A 22,960-nucleotide genomic window follows, 5' to 3' on the forward strand; every position below is an offset into this window, starting at 1 on the left:
ACTAGTGCATGACAGAGGCATCCTTAGCTTTTCAGGGGTAGGTACCTATAGATTTATTACAGCCACTTCTTGTTACTCTTAACACCACTCGTGCTTTCAAAGATGGGATGTTTTGTTATATTTAAGGTTATCTGAGTGCATAGGAAGTGCATAGTATTAAGGCTATCTGTGCATTTGTACCGTGTTTGTGTTTTTCCACGATTAATGATATACAACTTTCTTAAATTTTCAGTGTCTGTTGTTTTTTTATCAAGCTGTTCTTCGCCTAAAAATTAGGTATGTAAGAGGAGAAAGAAAGAAAAAAAGAAAAAGCAATTCAGAGTTCTAAGAAGGTACTGGAAATGATGATGATTTGTTGCCATTATGAAGAGAATTAGTTGCTACTTTCTTTTTTGGATTGCATCATTACCTCTGCAGCTGGCAGTAGAAATTTGATACCTCATTCAAAATAGATCCGTGTTTTCTGAGTAGGAAGCCAGTATTCTGTATAAAGAAGTAACCCTGTTGGAAACTGCAAGAGTGGAACTGAAATAGGATAGCAAGCTCAGAGAGAAAATGAAGTGTCATCTCTGGGTGGGGTGGGAGGGTAACTTAAAAATAAAAGTTGGGAGCTCTAAATTCATAGATCTTGATATCCTGAACCTTGCTTAGGTTCAAGGTAAATCTGAGTTCAGCTAACTTAGAGGCTTAGTCTGGGACTTCCAGAAGAATCCTAGAGAATTATACATGTAGGTGTTGGACTGCTTCAGATCCCTTTTGAAAAAGCACTCCTTAATCCATGACTATGTGAAGTATGTACTTTTTTTTATGATAAGAAAATGGCTTGTTTGCTAGTAATGCCATCACCTTTTCTTGGCACTGTTCACAAATATGTGAATTTGGCTCATCCATTGACTGACACACAAATTGGAGACTGAGTAGTCCTTGGTTTGATCAGTTTCTGGTGCTTTGTTGCCCTCCCTTGCTGTCTGGCAATTTAATTTCTTCATTCTTTGATAACCAGTTTATTCTGTGAATGAGTCACCAGTTCTCCAGAAAAGTAGCATCAAAGCACACAGGCAGGCTCATTCAAGTTTAAATACTTCAGTGGTCCCTTGATGGTTTTTGTCCCTTTCTTTGCTCTCCTTCATCCCACTAGCACTGCTGCAAGGCATGCAGTGCCATATTGCACTACACGCATGGACTTCTCTTTGCTGGTGTATAGGGGTGTACCTGGTGTATAGGGGTGGATATAGGATTGCTTTGAAAACCCATAGCAGAACTGCAATTTTATTTCCCTTTTCTAACACACTAACTGTCATTAGACATTTGCTGTGTAAAAGGAAACCTAAGGCAAAAATTTGTTTCTTACTTCAGTAGTTACGTTTCATAAGTATTTTAGTTCTTGCGTCTAAACCTCTGTGATCCTTCAGGACATGCTGCTGCACTATTCATCTCTCTACTTGTGCCCAAGACACTTGATGCAGGCGTTCACCTTGCAAGCCAAGTGAATGAGCCATTCATTCATGAACACCACAGTCCTAGGGAGGGCTTTTCACACCATTGACTTCTCATGTTTTGTAGCCTTTCAAGTGGCTTGGAAGTGTATGCCGTAGATCCATACAGTGCAAATCAACTGCACTGTAGATATGCTGCACGCAGGGCTCTGTGGTCTGAGTCCCACAAGACTGCTAGGGTTGCTGAGAATGTAAGACCAAACTGAGAAAAGCCATGGAGTGTGAGTAATGCAGTTTATGGATCAGGAATGGGAGCAAAAACCCCTAAGTTTGTGCATATAACTTATTGCCCAAGTTTTCACAGGAAGTCTGTAGCAGGCAGGGATCGACTCTGCAGAACGCTAGTGCTGTGTGTTAGCTATTAGTACTGCCTTTCCCCCTCTGAATTACTTCAAAAGCTTTTTCTTTTGAAACAAACAGTAATTCATGGAAACATTCTCCCACGCGTTCTGGGAGGGTCAAAGACCAGTCCGGACTTTCTGTGTGGCTGCAAGAGCAGAGCTGTGCTCTAGGAAAGTAAATAGTCTGTTAGCAGATAATTTAGCAATGTCAAATATTTTCTTCTAGTTCAATTCATTTTATAAATATTTTATGTAACAAATATTTAAAAAAAATATTTCTACTTGTGTTTAGGTCAGTGGGTTTTGTAATAATTGTTCTGTTACCACTTCCAGCACAACTGCTGTAGAAGCCTCACCAGAGCTAGCTGCCCCATCTCTGTGGACCTCTGTCCAGGTTGTGTCTCTAGCCACCTCCAGACTATCACAATCTTAAAATTCAGAGTGCTACAAGGAATTTCACTGTGAAATACGATGAAGGTAATCCATTATGTTTTGTATACAGATCTGGAAGTGTCAGAAATCATTGGACAGAGATTTACTCTTTTGTGGAAAGCCTGGCTGAGAAGTTCATAAGGTAAAGCTTTCTTAGATGGTATTTTAAAATTGATTACGTATATGTACACATACACATGTTCATGCATTATCTCTCATTCACTCCTTATGAAATGAAAATCTGCTGAAGTAATGTGTATGAGACGTGGATCTGGCTTGTTCTTCTGTTTCAGTCCAATGCTGCGCATGTCTTTCATCGTTTTTTCTTCACGAGGCACTACAATCATGAAATTAACAGAAAACAGGCAAGTACTTCCCAGCTTTCATCCCTCCACCCCTCCTCTCAAGTCACTCTCAATGAGTGGCCCCAAAACTAGGACGCAGAGCTCTGTGTCAGTCTTCAGTGTGGCATCAGCTCAGGTACCTGCTTGATGCCAGCAGTGATTGTACCAATGGTGCTGGAGTGTTATCTGCCAGGCTGTTGCATCCCTGCCTTTGGACAACACCTGTGCAAGAGGTGCTTTGCCACTGTGCAGCCAGGCCACAGCCTTTTTAGGAGAGTCTTAGGCCAGAGCAAAATTCTTCACAATCAAGCCCTCAGGCCTCTGTTGTCTAGACAGAGGTCAAACTTCTTTACTTTTCCCAGGGGGAATTTTCTATTTTCAAATAGGAAAATAGTGTTGAATGTGGTATGAAGGACATCCCTAATCCCAGCCCCTGATTTTTACCTTAATCCCACATACTCCTGTTTCCCCTGTATTTGTGGCTGTGAATCTTTAAGTAATCAGGAAAACTAGTTTTAATTTCCCTGAGTGATCCTCTTGGTTTCCAGGTGTTTGTTTGCGGAGTAGGAAGCTATGCAACAGGAGTGATGGTGTCCAAGTCACTCTTGTACCAGGAAACTGTATGAAGAAGTTTGAGCCTCTCGTCTGGGACAGGAAATTCTCATTCCCATCCTATTTTCATGTTTTCTGGCCTCTGTCTTTATAATGGAAAAGTCTTAATCCCAACTGTCCTGATGATTGATTGAATAATGAGCTTTTAGTCATCCCATTTTCATGACAGGGCCATAAGCTTTTAAATTCTCATTCCATCTGCAGTTTGTCAGTGTTCAATATCTGGCATTTGCTCTAATTCAGTCTTTTCCTGGCTGACAATATAGCAGAATGAGGGAGCAGTGTCAGCATTTCACCCTTAAAAATGTATTAACCCCAGTATTGTATCATATGCCTGGTTTTGTGCTTCTCTGGGTGCTCAGCTCATGTCACAACTGTTTGTTAATCTTAGTTTTACAAGTGTTTTAGCTGGTGTGTATGTGCTTTGTGCCATGTATTGACAGGATGTGTGATCTAGCTGGGTTACAGGAATATCTCACGGGGGGAGGGGAAAACGACCTCTTAATAAAATTCTTTTTTTTTTAATCCAAAGGGAAGCCATAAGACGAGGTCTTGAAATTCTTCAGTATGAAGTGCCTGGAGGAGACACGTTCATGCATGAAGGATTTAAAAGGGTACACACCACAACACCTCCTTTCTTTGATTTATATATGCAAACTTTGATCTCCTTTCTTCTTCTGCACTCAAGAGCTAATAATGTTCTAAAATTTGTTGCAGGCAAATGAGCAGATTTACCATGAAACCTATGGAGGTAGGCATTGCTTATCAATTGTTACATATCTGCATGGAAAAGACAGGGGTGATGGTGTTCTTTATGTGACCTGCAGTAAACCCGCTGAAAGAAGTGTTGGAGAAGGGACTGGTGTTACACAATCATTGCATTCCATTTTGACTACAGCCCTACTTTCAGATGCATGATTCATGGTTTATTAAGACCAGAGGAGACCATTATAATCCCAGATCTGACCCAGTGCAGAATACAGACCAGAACATTGCAGCCGGAGCTGCCCGTACTGCATCTAGGGGACAGGAACACCTTCACCCTGCCCTGCCCTGCTCTGTCCTGATGAATCTCCCTGCCCTGATGAATTCAGCCCTGTCTGCTTCGTGCCCCCAGGTTCTCCTTCTTGTTAGCATAGGTACGAGTGTGATCAGCTGGAGATTTTTTCCATCAGTGTGAAAAAGTTAGGATTAGAATCTGAGTTTGTTATGCAATTTTTTGCTAAATTTGGAGAGGGAAATGTATTTGTGTGTGTTTTTTTTTTTTTTTTTTTTTTTTTTTTTTCTGTGGGAGAGGGGAGAAAAAAGAAAAAAACAGGCCTAAGAAGTTGAACTGAGCACTTTCTGCCTAGTTTGCACCCTGAAATTAGTTTTTTTCCAGTTGTAGATAGATGGCCTTTTTGTAAGATTCTTAAGTGTCAATGCCTTATAATAAAATAGGGTGTGCATGTGGAGACTTGAGCAGCAACTCTTTTGTATGGCTTCTCACTTGCTTCTACCAGGCAAATCAAGAGTTTTGATGAGCTAAAGAGAACTGTTTTACCTCTTCCTAAAAGACAGAGAGTAGTTGCTTAGTTCCTAGCTAAGTTGGTTAGGAAGGAAAAAGGAGTAGATGACATCTGGATTTATAAAATAAAGTATTGGGAAAGAAACAAAAATTCAGAAGAAAACAAAGTTTAGATTCTTTATGGCCTCTTTCAAGCATCCTCAGCCAAAAAAAATGATGAATATGGGAATCCAAGCTTTTTTTCCCCTCCAAAGTTGCAGGTCATTTTTAAGGTTTTATGTCTGTGTTGACATGACATGGGAAGGACTGCATGGCATAAGAAACCTGTCAAAGCTAATCAGTCTTTAGTTTCAGACAATATCAGGAAAGACACTTGAAACTGTACCAGATTATTCTGATAAAATAATAAATACTTCCCTGAAAGTAATGTGTGCACACATTAGTGAGAATTATTGAAGCAGAATGGTGTGTTGAACCATAGTTTGCATATTATTTGGGATTAAATTTTTAATATCTTGCATTTTTCCAGGTCATATTGTATTCTGTACCACGTTACATACATAGCTATCCAAAGTCTGTGCATTCTTTTCATATAAGAATAGTTGGGACATGAAATGGCTTAGCACAAGACATGTATTTTCTCCAGTGGATCTGGTCTTGCATTTTTTTTTGCTCTCAGAATTCCTATGAACTTCACCAACACTCTTCCTTGCATGAGAAGTATAGGACTGACCCTCCTATGGCAGCACCTTTTCATGCTGTGTTCAGTGGGGTTGCTGCTTTAAAACCTGATGGAGGGAAAGGTAGGGTGGTAGGAAAGCTCCTCTTGCAGAGGTCTCATATCAGCAGTCTCTGGACAATGCTCATGTAGAGAAGTATTTTCCATTTTGCCATTTCCCCACATGAAGGGTCTAGATATAGCCTTGGCCAGATACTGTGTTTTACACAGGACAAAGTTTGTGCATGGACTTTGCCAGAGCATTACTCCCCCTTAAGTGCTGCTTGTGTGTGATGAAGGTGCATGGGTTCCTGCTTGTTGCATGTTGCCATGCATCTGACCTTCAGCTGGGGTAGATCAGTGCATCTCCAATCAAGTCCATACAGATCAGGCTGAGAGTCTGGCCTTGTGGTTTTGTATTTTTGTCAGCAACGAGACATGCGTCACTTCTCTTACTTTCATTGTTCAATCTTGTGTCATCTGTATGTGCTCTAACTGTTCACTGTTGTCCATGTAGGAGTTCGGACTGCTAGTGTGATTATTGCTCTGACGGATGGAGAGTTGCAAGATGTTCAGTTTTATTATGCAGAACAAGAAGTAAGTCACCTTCATGTTTACCTAAACTAGCTCATGTGTAGGCATTTACTGTTTTGGCTCTACTGATTACATGGCTTTGCACTTACTGTCTCTTTTTCTCATGTAGGCCAACAGAGCCAGAAGCTTTGGAGCTATTGTTTATTGTGTTGGAGTGAAAGACTTCAATGAAACTCAGGTAATCTTGCTTGCTTGCTTCTTGTTTTGTTTTTGTTACACTAGTGCAGATATAACAGCATCAGTTGAAGGCATTTATTTAATTACTTGAGGCATAAATCATTTCGTGTCAGTATGATGTCTTTTAGCAAGTATGAAGGAGCCCAGTTCTATTCACTGTGATTTTATTTTCCTCATGATTTATGATTGTCTTTCTTTGCAGCTGTCAACAATTGCTGACAGCATCGATCATGTTTTTCCAGTTACGGGAGGCTTTTATGCCCTTAGAGGAACCATTGATTCAGTAAGTTGGCTATTCTGAAACCTAAAAAAAGGTATTCATTCCTGTGTTAATAAAGCATAGATAAAAAGATCACCAAAAATGCATTTATCTAAATCTTACAGATTCTCAAGAAATCTTGCATTGAGATCCTAGCAGCTGAGCCATCCAGTGTTTGTGCAGGAGGTAAGCGTCCGCAAGAATGATGTGGTAAGGCAAACCAATGACACTGATGGAATATCAATAACTACCTGATATAGTAGATCTCTGATATATTCAGAGATGAAGCCTGTGGATGTGTTAGAGAGATCCCTTGGGGCTGCAGCTGAAGCCTTGTGCATCCCTTCTGAGTGTGAGAAATTGCTGTTGTCAATACGCAGGTAGCCTCTGAATGCTGGCTTGAAGAACTCTCTGAGAGAGTACTGGGAAATTTGGAGATACTGCTCTTTAAAACATCCAACAGAAGGAGGAGACAAAAGTGATATAAAGCCAGACTGCCAGAGGCTATCTTAATGCCTAACGCAACATCTCACAAATTTCTGGAAAGATTGCGTTCCGCAGAGCTGCTAGGGCTTGTCAGCAGTTAGAACAAGATTTTGCAGAACAGTCACAGAAACTTCAGGCTTACTGAACCAGATGTAATTAGCTAACTGCATAGGTCGAGATACCTGACATTCTCTAAAGTATTAGTGTTTTACTTACTTGCAGTGAAAGAACTATTAGGGTACAGGCAAATGTGAAGAATCCCAAGAGGAGCTGCTGATAATTTCGTGCCTTTTCTGTCTGGTATATTTAACTTGTATTTGTTCTGTTTACATTAGCAGCTTGCTCTTTTTTTTGCCTACTTAAGAAACTATTGCAGCAGAGAGAGAGTGACATCTTAAGTTTGCTGGACAGTATAGTTTATGGCATGGTTGTTTAGATCTGATGTTCATGTCTTGTGTTCACTTCCTCATCCACTGAAAAAAAGAGTGCATACAAATGCAGGATATAAAATAAGAGGTTCAGGATAAATCTATTAAATAGCACAAAAGAGAAATTGTTCACTCACTTCCACATGTCAATCGCAGTATGATCTTGCCCGTAGTATTTAAATTTAGAACAAATATCCTTGTATCTTTTGCACTATTTTTAAACATGTAAGTGTGGAACAGACGTTTGTCGTAAAAATCTGTGGAAAATTTCAAAAAGGAATAATTTTGCTTTTAAAAATATTCTTTGCAGACTCTGTAGAACTAATCAAAACAACTTAAAAGCTTTTTTATTTCATAGCAAAACATTTTTTTTCTTGCTGTACAACGGGCATATTTTTGCATAACAACTTATTGCAAGTTTTCTTGCTTATCAAAAATTGCTTTTAGCCAGATGAAAGTGTGACAGCTCCAGTAGTGATTTGGCATAATGTTAAGCATATCAAAACATAGAATTTGAAAACAATTTTTTCAAATTTTCAATTTGAAAATATTTTGCAAAAGTTCTTAAGTGCTTGCCTTTTCAGGAAAAGTTTGCCTTTGGTGTCCCTGCCCATGGCAGGGGTTTGGAATTAGATGATCTTTAAGGTCTTTTTCAACCCAAACTGTTCTCTGATTACATGATTTTTGGAAACGACATCTTCCAGCAAAAAGAGCGAAACTGTTTTGAAAAACGTATCAGCTCAATTCTTGACTGAACTCAATTTTTTTTGTATTCTGTTAACTCAGCAGGATGCTTAAAATCTGGGTTTTGTTCTGTCCCCGCTGATGAAGTCATTCAGCAAAGGTGGGCTCAGGGCAAAGCATGTTACTGAATCACCAGGGCATGAAGATGTGGATCTCAGGTGCCTGAAGGTTTGCTTATAGCAGCAGAGAGCTCGAAAATAGGAGGAAGCAGCAAGGGCAGCTCTAAGTGGTGCAAGCTGTCAACACGTGGGTTAAATGGTCTTTAACACCAAGAATTGGGATTGTAATAGTTTTTACTATGGGCTCAGTCCTGCAAGCCATACCTGGAATCAACAGCAAGAGTTCTACAGCACGTGGCTGCAAATACTTGTGCTTGGCTTTATTGTTTTGAGTAATCCCATTTCCTTCAGCAGAGCCAGAGGTTCGTCTTTATAGCTGTGAGCACCATTGTCTCCTGGAAGGGATCCCCTTAGATTGAACAACTTTTTTCATGGTAGTATGAATCCAGATCCTGAGTTCAGTTCACTGGAGAGTCAGATAATAATTATTTTCTATATGTAATGTGACTTTTTAATGTTCATTATTCAAACTTCAACACAGACAAGTCCTGAGGTATCTGAAGTAATCTAAAAATTTGAAAACACATTAAATTTAGGTAATCACTAATGTAGTTTATTGGTAATATATTATAGGTAAGAAATAAGGTCACATGGTCATTAAATCCTATAGGAAAATATGTAGACTGTGCATTTAGAGCTGGCTGAAAATTGGAACACAACATTTTGTAGAAATATAAGGTTTGTCCCCGTTCTTTTAGTCAGGAATTTTATTTTAAAAAAAATATGTATAATTAAAATCTGCATTTCAAAATTTTGATCAAAAAATACTTAATTTTTTGGAAGTGACATATATTGTGACATTCTCCAGCAAAACAACTTGCTTGTTTTTAGCCTTGAAATGTGGATCTATCCGTGCATTTCTTGTGTGCATGTTATCTGAGTAAGGAGGGGAGAATCAGTCTCGATTTTATTCAATATTAGTACTTATTTCTAGAATCTGGTATGGAAGCAGACAGGCTTTGTGTTGCTCAGTGGAAGCCAGTCTGTACTGGGGATTAGAGCAGACTGACCTACTCCTCACAATTATTCTTGCAGCTCACAATGATTCTTGCAGCTCATAATTACTACAGTGCTGATTACTGGTGTTCTCAGCTTCATTTTTGATTTGCCAGAGGTTTAGTAAATTGCTGATGAAACGATTTCCATGTGGTTGAAGCTGAATTATGACAATTCCTATTGGGGCTCTGGCTCTCTGTGACAAAGCTATCCAGTGAGTCCGTTTACAAATTGATCTAGTTGCGTTATGACAGCTATCTGATGCTTAATGCTTTTTGACCCTGCAAATTTGTCATCCCCGCTGTGGAGAAAAGGAGTTGGGTCCTTTTTCTTCCCTCTGATTTAAAGTGACCAAGACGTGCAGCCTGTAAACAGGCTATCAGTGCCGCAGTGGAGGTGCCTCATATCCTGTTTGACAGCATCGTTGCTTTGATTATGCTTACGGTACATGGATGTGATTGAAAGGTTTTGTTGGATGTGGCATCCTACTGGCCACATCAACTCCCAGGTGTGGATGCAAGCCGTCAGCTTCTCATCAGAGTCACAGAAGCGAAGCCGACAGCGCAGCCAGCGCACACCAGCTCCAACCTACCATCTCGCTGCCAGCGCTGCCCGGTTATTTCAGTGCTGACCTTTTTCCCTTCGCTGTCTTGTCAAAAGCTGCAATCTACGAGCTGACAGTAACTAAGGAAGAAAAGGACGCAGCCAGAGCCAGGGCGCAAAATTAAATGGAATTAGCCATTTCAACAGACCATCACCCAGAACATGTTAATGCTCAGGAGCGTTTGAAGGGGCAGACTTCTCAACAGCAATAACCAAATCCTGTACCAGCTGTCTGCGTTTCCCTGCAAGTCTGGGATTGAAACTCAATTGTCAGCTTGTGTTGATGGGCAGGTTATTCCAAAGTCAGTTCTCACAAGTGACTGTGCAGAACGGCAGTGATGGGGAAAAGAAGGGCAGGAGGGGTAACCTGTCCTGACAAGACTAGACCTCTAGATGTAGTTTTTTTTTTACCTTTTTGTTTTTAAAGTCTTTTTTTTTTTTTTTTTTATCTTTTTAAAACCACTGAAATACTTCTCAGTGAAATCTTTGTGGTTGCTCCCTTTTAAGATTTAGTATGGGGGGAGGATCTAACTGCAATTATATTTCATCAAGCTGCTTTTCTATAAAATCAAGAGACAAAAATAATTTTTAGATGGGTGTTCAGGTATTGTCAGAGCTCTGGGAAGAAGTGTTACCCATGGAGGTTGTTACTAATATTTAGTAATAAATACAAATAATAGAACTAATAATAGTTCTAAAACCTTGCTATGGAGAAGTAAAACATGCAGCAGATGCTAGTGGGGCTATACACAGGTTCAGTTCTTGTACAGACTGAAAGACTTTCACCAGGGCTTGTGCCAGATACAAAGCCTTTCCCCCTGTTTCATGGCGGGGTGAGGAGGGCAGTCCTGTTTGTCCATGTCTTACTGAACAGAGCAGCTGTTGTTGCTTGAGACCAGAGCGTGATCTGCTGGGAAGAAAAGAGGAAAGCCTGGTGCTTGTGATTACAGAAGGTATCTGCCCCCAAAGCTGTGGAGGAACCATGAGATACCATCAGCCAAGTCAGGCTTGCAGTGTTTTTGAGGCACTGGAGGTCTGTGGGATGCTTGTGGGAGCACCTTCGAGGTGAATGCTGCTCTGCAAAGCACCAATGTCACTATAATACTCTTGGCTATTGCTGCCAAGTACTGATTGTCAATGTGAATGCTTGGATTCAGACACAGGGCGGAGAACAGCTGTTGTCACGTACTTCAGACCACTCTCGAAGGGAATGCTGTATTTGGGCTATTTCTCATAATTCTTTTGTACTTTTACTTACAGAATCCTTTCAAGTTGTGGTAAGAGGCAATGGCTTTTATCATGCAAGAAATATCGACCAGGTACTCTGCAGCTTCAAGCTCAACGACAGCCTTACTATCAGTAAGTCTTCAGGCTGCGGGGTTCCAGTTCCCCACTGGCTGTCATCCCATGGGATGCAGCCTGTCTCCCATCTATATTAGGGGAGCCCTTGCAGTGGTTGTCAGGGAGATGGGTGGGGATATGCATCTAGCAGCTTGAAATTCATCCTTTTTCAGTCTTACAACCTGTGGGCATTGTGTTGTGAGGGCTTATACAGAAGATACTGCTGCACAGTGAATTCCAGGCTCGCTGTAACGATTCACGTGGGTAATACATACAGCCATCAAGGGCTGGCTATTGGGCTTTAACAGGAAGGAAATAAAATTGCTCCTATTCCATGGATCATCTCCAGAAAAAATAAATAATGCTATCTTGATACCCTGGTGGCGTGTTCAAGCTATTTGTTCACTGACTCAGAAGATGCTTACCATAAAGCAGGGCCCTTCAGCCCTGCTCCTTTCCTCTTTGACACAAGTTACCGGTCTTATCGCAGAGAATATGTAACGTGGAAACTCCCTGTAATTGCTGTGCTCAACGGGGTCTTTTGTTTGGTTTCTCAGCAGCCAGGAAAAGGACTGAATGGCCAAAAAAGATCGAGTGTCCATTTTCTCAGCAGTCCTCTCTTCTTTGTGAGAAGCAGTGTGTGTCTGGCAGGGTGAAGCATGGCATGGGGAGGGGAGCTTGGCTCCTTCTCTCTATATGCTGCCCTTGTTGGCTGAGCACAGTAGGGGCTTTCATACTCTATTGCGGCCAGACTGGTGCCTTCCCTAGCAGTGAATTCGCTTAGAGAGGGTATACATGAATCGCTCCTTCATTTCCCATCCTTGCTGCCTACATAGAGGCTGTGTTAAATAAACTCTGGTGGTCTCACTCCCATCACATTTACAGATGCCCTTTGCTGGGGATTTGCTTCTTGTGGCTTACCAGGTAGCCAGACTCCTGGCTGTCTTGCTTGTCCCTAACCCACTGTACCTTGACTGGATTTCACACTGCAAGTGCTAGGGCTGACCTAGAAGTACAAAGGAGAAAAACTGCCCTAATTCTATATGGCCTCTATGCTGTGTTTTCCTTGGGTTAGGTCTGCAGCAGCTGATATGATAAGACACTGATCTATGTCGGCTGTGCTTTTTTCCGCCATCAGGCTGGCCCTAAAACACATCACTAATTTACCTGCTTTGGCAGGATAAGGCCATGAAAATGAGCTGTGTCTTCAGGTGTGCTTGGGATGGGAGAAACAGGAAAGAACAGCTCTAATAGCTGTTGTTGCTTGAGGTTTTTCTCATTTCTGACAGTTGTATTAATTCCTTTTCAGATGAAAAGCCAACCCTTGTTCACGATACTTATCTGCTTTGCCCTGCTCCAGTAATAGAAGATGCTGGACAGTAAGTATTGCTTTCCAGTAGGTGTCAGGAGAGAGGGGACTTTGGATGGAGATGTCATTACTGAGCCAAGGGCTCATAATTTTACCCAAAGTGCCAAGCTAAGAAGATTAATTTTTGTAATGGGATTAGGGCAATCTTGTGCATACCAAATACCCTCCTAGCATGAGCCAGCGCAGTTCTATTCAATGAAGAATAGGGCTGGTGATAAAAACTCCCACAACAGCTGTGCCACAAACCTTTTGACATCATTGGACCCATGTCATACACAGTCTCTGGAGATACAGCTGCACTAAGTCACCATAATCGTTGGTGTCAGTCCTTACTCTGTTTCTGTGGATGCTGGTGGGTGTTAGGATTGACCTTCCCACCGCAGCCTGCCCAAGAAGCTGCAGTCCAGCTAGCTGCAGCTGTTCTGTACTGCATCTCCAGAACTTGAGGGCTCTGCCTGGGAGGGACAGTCTAATAAGACATCTTGGAAGTCTCCCCCCATGAACCCAGTGCAGCTGGGAGACTATTGGCCATGAGATGACTTGGAGAAAGCTAGAGTTAATAAGAAGAGTGGGGAGGGAGGGTTTCAGATGCTGGTGGGGGAGGATTTTTGAGGATGCCTGTGTAATTTCTCCTCAGTTCCTGTTCCATTTTTTTCCAGGCCAAAAGTTAACTGAGTTCCAAGCAAACTTTTCATTTTGATTGAAAAGAGATACTTGACCTGAATTCTTTTGCTGATGTTTACGTTGCTTTCCATGTTTTGCCCCTGTTCTGCTTTGGTTAGTGTTGGTACTGTTCAGCCATTGTGATCTTGCAGACTTCAGGGAGACATGGCACAAGGCTGTAGCTTTTTCCTTGGTGATCTTCTGGGTCCTTAAATACTGTACTGGGGTCTCCCTCCCCTTCCCTATTTTTGGGTAGTGGGGGAAACATTTTTTTTCTCCTCAGACCCTTTCTCTGATATTGGAGAATGTCTAGGGCCAGATTCTGTTTCAATTTCACTGTTGTTTCAGTAATTTTTCCCCTTACCTTGTGCAGGTACTCTGACTTGACTTAGACAAGCTTTGAAAAAGAAAAAAAATACTGTCTCTTTAAGCTCCGGAAAGATTTAAAATAAAAGCAAAGTCTGGAGGTTTCCTGTGCTATCTAGGGTAGTATTGCAAATGTCTGAGACTGCTACAATTCACTGTCCTAGTGCCCTTTGCCCCAGGTGGGATGGAGACTTTTAAATAAAGAGCATATGTCCCAACTCAATTAAACCAACATAAAAAGGATGGCTCCTGGGCAAGCAGAGAGACAGAGGTAGGTGAGCACCTGAAGCCACAATAATGCCTTGACTCAGCAGGGCATGTTATCCATGCATGTTCATCAGCCAATGGCTAAAACACAGCCGGAATAAAGGGAACAATGAGTATAAAGATGACACTAAAAATAAGTGTATCTGTTTGTGCTTTAGGGTGGTTTTCCTGCAAGTCAGCATGAACAACGGGCTAACGTTCATCTCCAGCTCTGTCAGCATCACCAGCACACAGTGTGTAAGTAATTGCAATGGGGCTTGACAGAGAAACCATGAGACCTAGGAAAGAGGCAGTGGCTCTTCAGGCAAAGCCTCCTTGCAGGGAGCTCATGCTCAGTCAGCTTCAGCATCACAGTTGTTGAGTGAATCCCAGCAGTTCCTTGAAAAATAACCAGGCTAGTTAAGGCTTAATCATAATTGCTGATGGCTAGATTGTGGTATACTTATGGAGTAAACAATTACAACAAAAGTCTCCAGGCCTCTTCCTATCCCAGGAGAGAAATGTCCTTATAGATAGGATCTGGCTAGAAGGGAATCCATGAAAATGGAAGAAAGAGCATCAAGAAGCAATATGCTATTGAGCATTGGGATCACCTGTGGGGTCTGAGGTAAAATGTACAGCATTTGGAACTTTGATGGAGAAGGGCCACAGCATGGAAGATCCTCTAAACTTTCATGTTTTATTTTGTGGTTGGAGTTCACTGCATTTGTTATTAGACCTCCATAATTTACCTCTAGTTCAGGACTTGCCAAGGCTTTTTTTGTTTGTTTGTTTGTTTGTTTGCACTTTTAACAACAGGAGGTAGCTGCTTTTCTCTTGATATCATGGGGGATGAGCAGAAAGATACCAGCCTCACATCCTGTGCTGAGCTTCCTGATACAAGGCTGCTGCCCAGCTAAAGGAGCATGTCCTGCTGTGGGACAGCAATGGCTTTGCTACACATATCCTGGCTGATGTCAGGAAGACCATTTTTCCCTGGGGGAGGGTAAGGGACCAGCAGCTAGAAGTGATCATTCAGCAAAATCTGATTTTAGAATTTTAAAAAAAGCTGACTACAAGTAGATAAATGGTTTTCTTCCTTGCTATGGAGTAGAAATAAACAACAACAATAGCTAGTGCAAGCTAACAACAGTTTACTCTAGAGATTGGGCCTTGTGCTTGCAGACTAAAAGTTTGCCAAAGTACCTGGTATTAAGCACTTGGTATCGAAGCTGGGCTTTATTACTATTGTTAGTGTCAAAAGGACTTTTATAGCCTACACCAAATGCTGTCATATTGGTTTGTAATCATTGTTGGCCTTTCTGACAGCTGCAGAGTAGAAAGACAGGAATGGGAACAGCGACTTGATTTTCTGATGTTTTCAGCAATGCAGCTGGGAAATTTTACAGCATATTGCTGGAACAGCCCAGGGTGTCAGGATGCAGAGTCTAGCAGAGAGAGATGATTTTGCAGTTTTGCCTTATATATATAATTATATTTTTTTACAAACTTTCCTCCAAGTTTTCTACATTAAGGGTTTATATTTCCATAATTTACTCCCTTCTACCCCAGATACCGTGAAGCCTTTTGAGTCCGCAGTGAAACACAAGTGTTAACTGGTGCATTTAGTTACCCACATGTAATTTTTCTGATGGAGGCTGAAGTCTTAGTCCTAGCTGGGGTCCCTTCGGGCCAGAATGTGGTCAGAAGAAGCTTTCCTCTCAATAGCCATAGGATAAAGAGAGAACTCCAATCTCCAGTCCTGTCAATCTCACGTTTTTTGCCCAGCTCCTGCAGATTGAATGTGAAGGAGGCAAGGGGCCTGATTCTCATCTGGTGCAGGAAAGATATCCCAGTTGCATTCCATAAGCAGGGAGGCTGGTAGTTCACTTTCCAACTTTGTCCTAATCTCATGCCTTTCGCTCTTATTGTTTTAGAGACTCCCTCCATTTCCTTTCTTCTCCTGCTCCCTTTTCTGTGAGCGGCAGTCAGCTGGCCTGCTCAGCTCTCCTCCCCAGCTGGTGCTTCTGTCCTTTCTGTACAGTAAGTATCTTCTCCTGACTTTACTCCTAAAGCCTCTGTGCAATCCCTGTGCTCGTTTCTGTTCAGCTGCATTAAGTCTGCTATTTCCTTTTTCGAAGTCCAGCTTCATTACAATGCTTTGTATATTTGATCACTGAAAGAGGACTCTCTAGCTTCTTGCTGCCAGCAGCTCCCGAGCTGCTGCTGGCAAACGTCTTGGTGATTTATATGAGTACTTAGCATGGGAAAAGCAATGCCTGGGAACGGGACAAGGAGGCAATGTGTGTTTGGAGTAATAGTTAGCAGTGGTATGTACATGCCTGTGGCTCATGTGCTGCACTGGTGCTGTGCTTGGATTTGTTGTAAGGAGTACAGAAACGCCTCTTAAAAGTTATACTTGATTTTAATCACTCTTTTCTCAGCAAACTGGCTTCACTGGGAGTTGATATCTCCCAAGTGTCAGTTTCCCAAACGTTTTAGTGCTGTTTGGGGCCAGGGGTGTGCCAGAGGGGGATGCGGCTGAGCTGCAGCTGGGTAGTGTCTTCCAACAGAACCACTTTGGGCAGGACACCTGGCATTCCACCCTGGCTTTCTCCTGTTCCCTGACCTAACGAACGATGTGAGCTATGTAGTGTATCCCAGAACAGGTTGGTTTGTTGCATCTGAGACAAGAAGTTGCAGAGCAGTGGAGGGTTGGTTATGCAGTGCTAGAATTGTGGGATACTGGGGCCCATGCCTAAGCATGGTGTAGGAGCTGTAGATAGGTTAGTCGTGTCTTCACATGCCAGTCCTGACAGATCTAAAATTTGGCCTGAGGAAGAGCAGGTATCACCCTAGTCAGCCACTCAGAATCTCATCTAGACTTTGCAAAACTCTAATCAGCCCATACGTTCTTTTCTACCCTCAGCCTTTTTGCTGTCTGGGGGATAAGCAAATCAACTAGGAACAATGAAGGGAAGCCCTGTTGAAAGAAGGGGCTATGAGTTTGAGTTGTCCTGTCATGAGAATTCAGCAAGTAGTTTTCAGATTTAAGAAGGTAAATCTCATGGACCTTAACCTCCATGCATCTTCACTGGAACTTGCTTTCTTTCCATTAAACGTCCAACCTATCCTTGTTTCAAAGCATCTTATAGCTTTCTCTCTAGCCATCTCACATTCCCTCATCCTGATTGACAGATCTTTCTTCAAGCTTTTTTCAATTCCCAGTCCCAGGCTGTCCTCCAGTTTGCTACTGTTTTTTTTTGTTTGTTTGTTTGTTTTTGTTTTGTTTTTCTTGTTCTCTGGTATCCCAGTTGCTGGTGAAAATAAACCTCTTAAGCTCAATTTACCATTAAAGAGGTTTATTTTCACAGGTCTGGATCACCAGAGCTAATATTAACCTCATCCCAGAGCCCATTGCAGTCCAAGGAAACTGCATGTCTCACCATGCCACTGTTCATCTGCATCAAATGTTTAATTTCCAAAAAGCCATGTGGTTTATATGTTCTGCAGGGGCCAAGCAGCACATCGAAGACCTGCTTTCCTATAGTCATCAGAGCAATACTCAGTCAGCACATCTTGTCATGTTTGCACTCAGAGCAAGATTTCCACAGGAAAAGCTAGTTTCAAGTGTTAATGTTTTGTTTTGTTTGTTGTTTTTGTTTGTTTGTTTGTTTGTTTTTGTTTTTTTTTTTTAATTCTGGACTCTTTAGAGAAAACTTGACATCTGTTTTGAATGTAGTTCCTTAACTATTTGGCCCCAGACTCCCACCTGCAGAGTGGTAGATAGAATATAAGAAAGAGGAATGGTTAAGCTCACAGCATGTTATTAAAAAGTCAAACCAGTCCCAAGAAGCATACCAAGAACCAGCAGCATTAATGACTAGTTTGTCTAAGTCCTCAGGCTGGGGTTGTGTGCTGTTTGAGTCAAGAGGCAACAGAGGCTGGTGTGGGAGCTGTTGAAGCTGAGATAATAATAAGTTTTGCTCTGTTGTGTGATGTTGACATGTTACGTTACCTGTAAGCTCCTAGCCTCAATATTCCTGTTCTTTGCATATCAACATTGGTATATTCTGCATCTCTAGTGATGGAAGATTGCTTGAGTCTGGCCATGTAGTTTGAAATGTCCTTCTGACAGTATTAAGGGACCTGTCAGCATAGATCTGGGAAGGGTTTGTGTACAATTTTAGTTCCTTTGAGTTTAGTGATCTATAGGCATACTGTAAATTTATATATAAACTGCAGATATACATACCACAAACAGGAGGTGCTTTCCCGGAGCATGACTTCAAATACACATTTGTCACACTAAATCCTGATGAGACCCTAATGATAACAATGATGTACTGCACTGCCTAAGTGAGCCCTTGTAGTAAGGGAAACCTGGCTCATTTTGCCCAATCTAATTGCATAAATTCTGGGCTCCAGCCTCATTTTTGGCTTACAGAGATAACTCAAAAGCAATCATCTTTTTTTGCAGCTGACTGGAACCATCCTTTTCATTGCTCTGCTGATTCTCTTTCTGCTGCTGGCTCTGGCTCTTCTTTGGTGGTTCTGGCCCCTTTGCTGCACAGTGGTAAGTACAGATTTATTTATTTTTACTTGATTTCCATTTTCTTGGCTTAATGCTAAAACGATCACAATGGTTTGGACTTCTAGTTTCTTCATGTAGTAGTGGGCCAAGTAGCTTGACTCTGCAGTGTTATGGATTCTGTAATGCATTCCATTGTGCATCACAGACAAGATCTACCCTTACCTACAGTCAGAGTAATGTAGGGTGCAAATGCCCACACTGCTATTCCAAAAATAGATCAGCTGACTAGATCGCATGCATTTGGGTGAAGCGATGCCTAGATACCCTGAAAGTTACATGATGCAAGTTCTCTGCACAATTTTTGAAGTGCCTGTAAATCAGAAATGCTTTTGCATTATTTGTTAAACATGCAAGTCAGAGTTTAATGTGTGTAGAGCTGAAAGTTGTGGACATTTCACAGAGGCCAGTAAGCACCAGGCAGGGCTGGAAGCCTGGTCTCTTTACGACATGTGGTGGTCCTGGTGCTGCAGCACAAATGTTGCTATCCGTGCGAGTAACTATAGTCTGCTGTTTGTGGTGCTGTGTGCAGTGAGTAATCAGTCATTCCCTTGAGGTTTTTCACAGGAGGAACACTTGCAGGGTCAAGTGCAGTGTTTGCAGAAGAGGATACCAAATGAAATATATAGAAGTAGCCAAATAAACAGCACGTGAGAGCTTCAAGAGGCTTCAGTTCCTTTTCCTGCTGTTGCCTGAGCTTGGCCCAAGTTTCTACAGGGGTCGATGGTTCTGTAAAACAAGCTTTGACACCTGCTGCAGAAGAGTATAATGAAACTGATCTACTAATATGTACATAAGCTCTGCTATTAAACACTAGAGCTAGGCTTTTTTTTATGCATAGGAACTGCAGATTCTGAATGAGTATTTTGCACTAGCTTGGTAATCACACGACATTTTAGGGCAGAACTACCAGGATGTGGAGCTGTATTATGAGTTACTTACGAAGGCACTTCACTTACTGGATAGTTCAATCTGATGGGTTTAGCTTCTCATCTGCTGAAAAAGCAGAAAGGCTAATAAGAGAATTGAATGTGGGGGAACAGAGCAGGGCAACCCATGTATGACACAAGCATGAAAGCAGAGAGGGCATAGCACTGGGATGGATGAGCCCTACTATTAACGCGGATTTCTCCTGTTGTTTATATATTCCAGGTGATCAAGGAGCCACCTCCACCACCACCTCCGGAGCCTGTAAGTGTGCTATTTCTGAGCTGTCACACTGTCTGCAGCCACTGTAGTGCATCGTACTGCCCAGGAGCATCAGCCCTGGAGGTGTCTTAATGACACCCTGAAGCTGAGAGAGGAAGTCTCTTGGGTCAGGGCAGTTATTTCTGCCTTCTGGCCTCTTTATATAACTACAGCAAGATTATTTTCATTCTCAGAGAAAATAGTTGCATAATTCAGAAGTCCGCAGACCCACAGGTTGTATGGTATTTTGTTCCTTTTGCTGTGCATCACACAAGTGTGTGGAGGAAAATCTTTGCTTCTTAAGCATCAAAAACATCCCTCCTCCAGTAGAGCTGCTGTTCTCAGCAGCAGTTTAGCCCCTTTGGAAGTAAAAAGCAAAGTCTGTCAGCTGAAAGAAACGACAGTGAAGACTGCATTCTTGTGGCTTTACAGGGGAGTGAGCAGGAGCCGGCCTCTGGCTGTGGTTCTGCTGCAGCCTGACCCTTGGCAGGACACTTGGCCCTTCTCTATTTATGTTGTGAGTTGTTGGAGGCTGGGCTGAACTGAGCTCTTTTTGGTATGGTAACACACAGAGGCCCTGACCTCAGCTTAGGTTTCACTCTACTGTTTTGATGGAAGTAATAGCAAGAAATAAAAGCATTTCCAGAGGAAGCTCATGCCAGCCTTTGTTCTTTTCCTAGGCACAGGCAGTTAAAGGGTGGAATATACTTGCCTAACCCACAAGAGAAGCCTACAGTTTGCTGCTAATTTGCTCTAACTTGGCATGAATATCAGGAGACAACCGCAGCTGCTGTTTTGAGGTTGCAAAAGGCCACCATTGCTGTGTCTGTGATCCTGTTGCTTGTCCTGGGCAGCAGCACCATGACAATTTAACTTAAGAATATGCACCAAAAATCATGCTTGGTATAGGAGATATTTAGTATAAATTATTTATCAACAATAATAGCATAAGCCATAATTAATTGTCCTGTAACTGTCAGGCTTTCCAGTAATAAGGGTTGTTAGACATACAGAATTTAAATCTGTTAGATCCCATGGAAGAGATGGGGTTTCTTATGTGGTGCTCAAGTTCCCAATGAAGTGAAACAAATTAAAACTGCTGATATAGTTCACTGGTTGTTGTCTTTAATGTGACACAAAATGGGTTTGTGTGTTATACCCTTCCAAAACAACATCAAAACATGCACAAAATGACTTCCTTGTGTATTTCTGTGACTTGAGGGGGACACCCCCAAATTCCTTACCAGTAATGGAAATGTCTTGCCTGGCTATACTGAAGAATTTGTTGGAAGAACTGACACACGAGGTATAGCTAAGAGTTCAGATGTCACTGAATGGAAATAGCTTTCTCCAAGGCATAACCTAAGAGTTAAGTATGAATAAGCAAAAATAAAGACATGCTTTTAAAAAGACATTATTGGCTTTTGGAGCCTCAATTCCTTTCACATTGAAATAGAAACATGTAGGGCCACTTCAAGAAAATGTCACCTAATAACCTAGCAACAAATTGTCTTTCTCTAGTATTTGGATTTCACTTGATTTATTTTATTTTTTAAATTGTTATTTGAATAAAAATTCCACAGTGTTTCTAGAATCATACTTGTACTGATGAAAATTGAGTGCTATTGTATTGATGAAAATTGAGGCCAGTCCAACAGCAGCATTCACATCTATATATCAACATTAGGTGTGTTTTTTTTCTTTTTATTTTTTGAGGAACAAAAATAGTGTTGTAAGAGGCTTGCTGGGCCCCTCCCTCAATCATATGTATTCTTGGGACTGCCAGGGAAAGTGTTATGGTGTGACTTTCAGCCACCTTGATTCTGGTGTAATGACAGGGAGACTGAGAAATCCCAGTAACTTCTACAGCTCAAGATGATAGAGCTGGGGATGCGTTCCCAGGGTTGTTGAATGAGAAATATTTGCCAGCTTTCAGTTAAGCAAGAACAGAACAGTGAACCTGAAGTAAAACCCTGATTCAGAATCTCCCACGTTCCAGAAGAAGAAAATCTGCAGTCTTTAGAAATGCAGGTCAAAAACTCTGGATCTGAGCTTCCTAAAAACTTGGAGGTGCTCCAGTCTCAGTCCCAGCTCCAAACTGTACAGCTTGAGCCAGACTCTGCAAAGAATCGAGTAGCGTAGAACAACTGGTTACAGCTGCCATGAGAAAAGGGCCTGATGCACATGTTAGAAATCTCACAGTGGTAGCTTTTTCCCTGTTAGGTGACATTAAGTTCTAAAAGCACAATTAATAAATGATTTCTTTGGGTTAGCTGATTGTGGCATTTTCTGCACAGCGTAGTGGCAAGCCAGTATAATGTACAATTCATCCGCACTTTGCCATCCCTTAAAAGTCAGTTGTGATTTTGAAGCTCAATGCATATTTGACTAAATAAAAGCTGCATGAAGAGGCAAGGGGAATAGGCAGTTCTCAGTTAAATTTGCAGCTGCAGAGACAAGACACTTTTGTTTTTTGTCAGCAAGTAAGTGTAACACACAAAGCCAGATATCGAAGGATTGGACCATAGGATGTTCAGTTGTTTCCCATTTATGTGAGAACAACAGTAACATCTCCCCGTCTTTCCCACAGGAATCAGATGATGAAGATGGATTGCCAAAGAAAAAGTGGCCGACTGTGGATGCATCTTATTACGGAGGCCGAGGTGTTGGTGGAATTAAGAGGATGGAGGTATTTGGGTTTTACTTTGCTGTTATAAAAATCAACGCAAATGTGCTTAACTTTAATAATGTGTTTGTGTTTAAAAACAAAACCCACACACCTACTTCATTGGAGTAGAGGCTGAGATTTAATTAAGGCTTGTCCACCTGATTGCACCTGGCATCCAAGTATCAGACATCAATCTGGCACATTTGCATGAGTAATTAATTGAATCTAGCATTATGAGCAGGAGAAAATTTGCAGGTTAAGAAATGGGACAAACACCAAAAGAAGTTCTGAGTTACTGAATCTAACTCTTCAGTCAATGCAGTTGGCTCCAGTTCTCTTGTCTGCTGCAGAGTTATGCTGGTTTGGAATCACAGAATTGCTAAGTTTGGAAGGGACCTCTAGAGATCATCTAGTCTAAACCCCAGCTCAAGCAGGGTCACATAGAGCACGTTGCACAGGATTGCCTCCAGGCATTTTTTGAATAGCTCCAGAGAAGGAGACTCCACAATCCCTGATCCAGTGCTCTGTTACCCTAACAGTAAACAAGCTCGTCTTTTTTATATATAAGGGAAAAAAAAAAGTAGTATTTTAGGATGTTGTCTACACAGTTCCTGGCTAGAAGCAGTTGGTTTTGAGAATTATAAACAGTGACTTTTTTTTTCAGTTGAGCAT

At 41.7% G+C, this 22,960-nt stretch overlaps 1 protein-coding gene across 1 annotated transcript in view; it reads left to right on the forward strand.

Annotated features, from left to right (window-relative positions):
• Positions 1–22,960, forward strand: part of ANTXRL (ANTXR like) — a 55,006-nt gene that overhangs the window by 9,930 nt on the left and 22,116 nt on the right. Inside the window, exons 2-15 of the mRNA XM_082764579.1 lie at positions 2,340–2,411; positions 2,563–2,634; positions 3,758–3,839; positions 3,943–3,976; positions 5,968–6,047; positions 6,154–6,222; positions 6,424–6,504; positions 6,606–6,666; positions 11,117–11,215; positions 12,507–12,576; positions 14,021–14,099; positions 18,322–18,417; positions 19,585–19,623; positions 22,211–22,309. Coding sequence (XP_082620705.1) covers positions 2,340–2,411; positions 2,563–2,634; positions 3,758–3,839; positions 3,943–3,976; positions 5,968–6,047; positions 6,154–6,222; positions 6,424–6,504; positions 6,606–6,666; positions 11,117–11,215; positions 12,507–12,576; positions 14,021–14,099; positions 18,322–18,417; positions 19,585–19,623; positions 22,211–22,309 — 1,033 coding nt within the window. The remainder of the gene's footprint in view (positions 1–2,339; positions 2,412–2,562; positions 2,635–3,757; positions 3,840–3,942; positions 3,977–5,967; positions 6,048–6,153; positions 6,223–6,423; positions 6,505–6,605; positions 6,667–11,116; positions 11,216–12,506; positions 12,577–14,020; positions 14,100–18,321; positions 18,418–19,584; positions 19,624–22,210; positions 22,310–22,960) is intronic.

The sequence above is a fragment of the Aythya marila genome (genome assembly GCF_965140915.1).
Source record: "Aythya marila genome assembly, chromosome: 7".
Classification (NCBI taxonomy): Eukaryota; Metazoa; Chordata; class Aves; order Anseriformes; family Anatidae; genus Aythya; species Aythya marila.